General features: G+C 47.3%; 1 protein-coding gene across 1 annotated transcript; it reads right to left on the minus strand.

Moving 5' to 3' along the window:
• Positions 1 to 1,576: 1,576 nt before the first annotated feature.
• Positions 1,577 to 6,610, minus strand: NGRN (neugrin, neurite outgrowth associated). Its single transcript, XM_059678074.1, has 3 exons — positions 6,399 to 6,610; positions 5,926 to 6,036; positions 1,577 to 2,634 (listed from the first exon to the last, which is right to left on the minus strand). The coding sequence occupies exons 1-3, from the start codon at positions 6,560 to 6,562 to the stop codon at positions 2,046 to 2,048; spliced, it is 864 nt and encodes a 287-aa protein (XP_059534057.1). The 5' UTR covers positions 6,563 to 6,610; the 3' UTR covers positions 1,577 to 2,045.
• Positions 6,611 to 6,753: the final 143 nt, after the last annotated feature.

Genomic DNA, 6,753 nt, shown 5'->3' on the forward strand with positions numbered 1-6,753 from the left:
GCATCAGTATGTCATTTATGTAAGGTTATAGTACAGGCCAAACTAAGCTAGGTTGAAAATTTTTCAGAAAAGTGATTGACTTTGGGATAATTGACTAGAAAGAGAATTTAGGGGATTTTCAGGGGTGATGGAAATTATATGTTTAGGAAAAAAAAAAAAGCTTATGAGAGACCTAAGGGATAGAGCTGAACTCACTGATCAATCATAACATCACATCCTCATCTGGTGAGATGCACAGAGCATCACCCATTGCCAAAAACTGAGACCTGATCAATCCTCAAGACCGAGCTATCAGTTCATAGGAAATAAGAGGGTAGTGACATGTTAGAAGGCATCATGCAGATGAAATATAATGCAGACATTTTATGGGATAACCTGTTAAATGGTGAGGGGAATGAAGTGGAAGGGGAAACCACTTTAGAATATGAGACTTCTGGAACATATCAACACAATGCAGTGTTACAGTGTGGACCTTGTTTGGATCCTAATGGCAAGAAATAAACCATAAAAACTATTTAAAAAACAATCAGAAAATGCTATCGGGATATTAGCTACAATTAAGGAATTACTAAAACAACACATTGCAGACAGATCATGAGAATTCTCGTTTCATATTAGTGTTTTACAAAGTATCATACTTCAAAAAGATATTAGTTTGTAAGAACATATAACTTCAAAATGCAATGGGTAATTTTAAAGCATGCCTTTAACATTTATGTAAAACGTTTTTTGTACTCGTTCAATAGAAATTTATCTGGCCACTGGATAAAGCTAGCAATAAAACTATTGGTCCGCAATGTGTTGTTATAATAATGGCTTATGTATCTTTGTTAAAAAGGAGTCCTTACGCCCAGCTGGACTGGCTCAGTGGTTGAGCATTAACCTATGAACCAGGTCATGGTTCAGTTCCCAGTCAGGGCATATGCCCGGGTTGATGGCTTGATCCCATGTGGGGCATGCAAAAGGCAGCTGATGGTGCAGGAGGCAGTTGATCGATGATTCTTGCATCATTGATGTATCTCTCTCTCTCTCCACCTCTCAAATCAATAAAAAAATATTTTTAAGAGTCCTATGTCTTTGAGATACATATTTAAGTACTTATAAATGAAATAAGATGTCTGGGGGGAATGTGGGGCAAATATGGGATAATGAAAAGATTGGCCATTTGTTAAATGTAATGTTGTGTGATGAGTACACATTACAATATTCTTCCTACTTTCATAGGTCTGAAAAATTCTATAAGATTAGGCAAAACTTTTGTGCTCAGAGGTTCAAGAACTCGTCTAGAATTTTATACCGAGTTTCCCTCACGCCTCCCTCGCACTGAATCTCAGCTGCAGAGGTGAAGGCTACCCTGAACAGACCACACATATGCCCCGCCAGAGCTCAAGGACTTCAGTCCCTTCTGTTGTCCAATTTGCCAGGCTCTTGAGCTTCGACCTAAGGTCTCTGCTGGAGATTCCTTTGGCCTTATCTTCCTCCCAATGTTTCATGACAATGGAGCCTTTGCCTCACCCCTTCCCTTACTCTTTGATTCACAGGTAAACCCTCCCACCCCACAGAGCACCAATCAGCAGACGGCTACATTTCACTTTATTTTGCACAAAACGGATACAAGCAATTGGCTAAGCAGCTCCAGAGCTGTTAGTGTTCCTTAATCAAGAAGTAAATGATGTCAGAAGGAAAGCTTTTCAATTCCTCCCAAACACATCTTGCAAATACAACGAACTAACACATGCGACACAGGCTGATTTTGACACAGAGAAAGCCTCAGCAAGAAGGGCGAGTACTGAACACCCACATGGGTCAGACCAGGAGCCACGCTCCAGGAGCTAGACTATACCTAGCCGGTTATTCACGCTGCCCGCATATACATCTGCCCTGTGAAGTTCACTGTCCCTTGTCAGACTGGAATCCAAACAGCTCCTTCCATTTCCAGGCTCATCACTTCCAAGGCGGATAATCCACACACAGAAATCCAGGCAGCTCAAATATACTCGCTCAGCTGTGTTTTACGTGACATTTCCCCCAAGCCAGGCTCCAGTTCAAATTCTGTACAGGAAGTTCCCATTGTCGTCGAAGAACTCTCGCCCCCTCTGCACGACCTTGCTGCTGAAGTTCTGGTCACCCAGTTCTCTTGCCCTCAACTCTTCCAGCTTCCGCGCACTTGGCCCATCACTGCTGGTGCCTCTGGTGCCCTCACCACCGCTGGTGGGGAACTGCAGCTCGCTCTGATGGCCTTGGGCTGCAGCAACAGGCACAAAGCTTTCCTTCTCCAGGCTCTGGGCTCCTTTATTCCTTCCCTTCTGTCTCCTCGGAGTGTTTGTACTCTGAGTGTTCTGTTCTATCACCTTCAAAGCGGTGCTGTGACCTTGGCCTTGGGATGAGGCTTCACCCCCTGACACGGGGTGGCCTGCAGAAAGCAGCCTCCAGGTCTCCCCAGGGCCGGGAAGCTGGCGGAGCGAGGGGGCAAGCCCCGCTTTCTTAAGGACTTTTTGATCCTGCTTCAGTTTCTTCTCCAATGTGGGTACAAACTTGCTTTTTAAAACCCTTCTGATCACATCGGTGCTAACAGCAAAGCCTTCAGCCAATCTGGGAACTGACCAGGACTCTGGAAATTCTTCATGTAAATACCTATAGGAAAACGAAGCAGTTTTCAAGTTGTCAAAAAGTATCCTATCAGAATAGCTAACTGATATGAGTGATAAATACGTGAGAAGAGGTACAAACACAGGCTGTGTTTCATTCCTGTGTGCTAACACCAACACCCAACCACTCTAAGTCCACAGTAGAGCTGGTCTGAAAGGATGAAAAGGAGTACTAAGCTGACAGAGGGGAAGAGGAGGAAATCAAAAGTACTGACGGTACAGTGAGCACATGAAATGCAAAGAACATCACCTTTGTGGGAAATAGCTCAACTTGTCGGACAGCACAGGCAGGAGCAAAATCATGCCATACTTAGGAGTCTGGAGTTTACCCCAAATCAACAGCAAACCAAGGAAGGCTTTTAACCAGGGGAATGCCATGAGCAAATTTCATTCTGAAGCTCGATCCAGTGGCAAGACTAGAGGCAAAAGGCTATCAGCTTGGGTGATTGGTGGGATTATAGCAAAAACAGGAGAATTAAATTGTCAGGGAACAATGACAAATTCTATTTTGTACATGTTGAGTTTGAGGAGCCTGTGTGACATCCAGAGGTATGTAGTGCACCGTTGATATACACGGAGTTCAGAAGAAAAACATGGACTGAAAATGATGTCTTGAACAGCAAAGGCTGTGGAAGCCATGTGAGTGGCTGCCATCAGGCAGAGAAGTAGGCGGAGTGAGGTAACTGACTGAGAAGACAATTCTACAAAACAGCAATATTTAAGAAACAGGAGGAAGAGAGGGTGTTCAGGAAGGAAACAAAAGCAGCCCTAGAAACAGCAGTGAGGGGGAACTGGGTCAAGGGAGAAGAGAATTTTGTGAAAGCAAACCACAAGGTCCAACGCTGCAGAAATGGTAGAGAGCCTAAAGACTAGAAGATCAGTTATGCCTAGGAATGTAAAAAAAGTCACTGATAGATTTGTGGAGAATGGTTTCATAGACCAAAAAAAAAAAAAAAAGGCAACAACAACAAAGATAGGCAGCAGCCTACTGGGAACAAAATGAAGAACTTAAAATGACAGATGTCGGTTCCTGAGGAATTAGGGAGGGATAGGACCTAGCACACACGGAAGACTGGTCCTAGACGAGTGAAGGGCTACGGTTTCCTCCGAGATGTAAATAGTGCGGGACTGAGATGGAAAACGAGGAAAGACCAAGAAGCTTTAATGGACACCTACTTAATGGCCTGTTTTTTCTCTGAAGTAAAAGGACATTTACAGACCACATTTATAGGTCTGACAGGTAGGAAGTTTTGAAGAAGCTGTTGTTCAAGACAGAGGAGGAAGCCAATGCAAGAGGCACTACAGGCCCAGTCTTCCTCTTCCTTTTTTGTTAATCCTCACCTGAGGATATTTGTCCATTGAATTTTAGAGAGAGTGGAAGAGAGAGGGAAAGACAGAAATATCAATGTGAGAGAAACACATTGAATAGTTGCCCCCTGCACGCTCCCTGGCCAGGGCCCCAGCAGGGAAGGAGCCTGCAACCCAGCTACGTGCCCTTGACCGGAATCAAACCTGGGACCCCTTGGTCCACAGGCCGATGCTCAATCCGCTGACCCAAGTGGGGCCACAAAGTCTTCTTGATCGGCTCTCCAGGATCTTTATTCTAACTCTCAATTTCAGAGTCATTCTGATGGAAATGAAAAATGGCACATAACTCAACGGAGAGCTATTTAGCAATATTTATCAAAATGCACAATCTATCTGCCCTTGGGCCTAGCACCCCTACTTTCGGGAATGTATAAACAACTATGCCTGGTAGACATCCATACTAATAAAAGGCTAAGTAGTTGTCACACCCTCACGCGTGAAGCCCTCACGACGTCACAAGATGGTTGCATGCACACCGGAGGCAGGGCCTCAGTGGCCACTCCACACGGCTTCCACCTGGGCTCCCACGGCCAGGCGCACCTGCTGCAGAGGTGGGACCCCGGCTCGGGCCTACCTCTTAGGGTCAATCCATCAAGGAGCCCCAGATGGGTGGGCAGGGCCTACCTCTTTGGGGGAATGGATCGTGGGGCTCCCACACTGTGTGAGAGCACAGGCCAAATTTCATGCACCAGGCCTCTATTATGGTATTATAATGGGTGCACAGTTAGGCACTAGAGCACCATCTGTGATAGCAAATAAGTGGCAACAACCCAGGACCCATCATAAAAGACTGACTAATAAACTATGACTAACTATGACTTCCACAAAACTCTTCTGAAGCGGAAAGATGTTAAATGAAAAAAAGTACAGGTAGTATGTGTATTTTGAGTCGTCTACTGTCTGATTAAGGTGAAAACAAACAACTATATTCATAATTGCTATGTGCAGATATAGCAAAAGGCCCCCAGAAAACTATTCAAAACAGCACCCACAGGAGCCTGGCTGGGGTTAATACTTCTCAATATGTAAACCACATTATTCTGTTCTAATTTCAAACCACGTCATCTATTCAAAACAAAACAAAAAAACTTTAAAATTTAAGAAAGGGCCCTAACTGGTTTGGCTCAGTGGATAGAGCGTCGGCCTGCGGACTGAAGGGTCCCGGGTTCGATTCCGGCCAAGGGCATGTACCTTGGTTGCAGGCACATACCCAGTGGGGGGTGTGCAGGAGGCAGCTGATCCATGTTTCTAACTCTCTATTCCTCTCCCTTCCTCTCTGTAAGAAATCAATAAAATATATTTTAAAAAAATTAAAAATAAAATAACATTTAAGAAAGGATCTCTCTAAAGATTTTCTTTAAAAAAGAGAGAAAACAATTCTAAATTAAGGGCTCTCTCCTCAGAAAAATGCGCACAACCACGGAAGCTCTCATCCCTGGATCTTAGGTGAGGAACGTCCTGATTTCCTATTTGGGGTTTAAATGTCGTGATGTCTGCAAACGCCTGTGCGAAAGATTTCAGCAAAATACACCACCTGTGTCACAATGTTAAAAGCTATTCAATCAAGATGACGGGATTATGGAAGCTCGTTATATTGTCTTAAAGAAAACGTAAGTAATAAAAAATAGCCCTAACCGGTTTGGCTCAGTGGCTAGAGCATCCACCTGCGGAATGAAGGGTCCCGGGTTCGATTCCAGCCAAGGGCATGTACCTTGGTTGTGAGCACATCCCCAGTGGGGAGTGTGCAGGAGGCAGCTGATCGATGTTTCTCTCTCATGTTTCTAACTCTCTATCCCTCTCCCTTCCTCTCTGTAAAAAATCAATAAAGTATATTTAAAAAATAAATAAGTAAAAGGAAATACAAAAACAGTATCGTGGGCCCCAGTACCCTTCACCCCAGGAACCTCACCGGATCTGCTCCATGGCTTCCCTGGTCAGGGTCCGGGGCGGGGCCCCTCGCGGCTCCATTTGCCTCCGAATTTTCTGGAACAGGATGGCCTTTTTCTGTCGTTTCAGGGCGCTGGGGGAGAGAAGCAATGGCAGAAGCCGTGCGTGGGAGCAACATGGGTGGCCGCAGCGTCTCGGGCTACATCAGGGCGCGCCCAGCCCTCGTCTCTTTGTTCGCTGCCCCGGAAATCTAACACCTACGACAAGCAGCCCCCGGGCAGGGCGAACTCGCTACGCGGGCGACGAAATACGTCACTGGGGAAGGGACCCGTGGCCCCGAAGGAGCTGAACGCCTGCCCCTGCGCCTCTGAGGAGGGAAGAAGCCAGGGCCGCGGCGAACGCGGCGGCGGGACGCCCGGCGCCGAGGGGGCGCGGCCTGCAGCGCCGGGGCGCGAGGCCCTGCTTCAGGCTGAGGGCCCGGGAAGGAGCCGGTACCTCTCCACCTCCTGCAGCTCCCGCTCCTCTGGTTCCCAGTCGGAGTCGGGGTCCGGCTCGCGGCCGGTAGATCCCGGGCCTGCCACCCCCTGGGTCGCGAATCCACAGCGAGCGACGACGGCACGGACGCGCGCCCCGAGCAGGAGACTCAGCGCACCCGCCATGTTGACCCGACTGGACTGCTTGCAGCCTGAAACGCAGCGACGCCGGAAGCCGGGGGCGGGACCGGAAGTGGTAGGGCGGGATCGGAAGTGACGTCACCACCTTCCCCGCTTCCGGCAGAAGGCGGCCAATCTGGCCTGGAAGAGCTCTGCGGCCCACCCTTTCCGCTGTAAATAATGGGAGCGATTCCCGG

This window comes from Myotis daubentonii, chromosome 21 (genome assembly GCF_963259705.1).
Source record: "Myotis daubentonii chromosome 21, mMyoDau2.1, whole genome shotgun sequence".
Lineage (NCBI taxonomy): Eukaryota > Metazoa > Chordata > Mammalia > Chiroptera > Vespertilionidae > Myotis > Myotis daubentonii.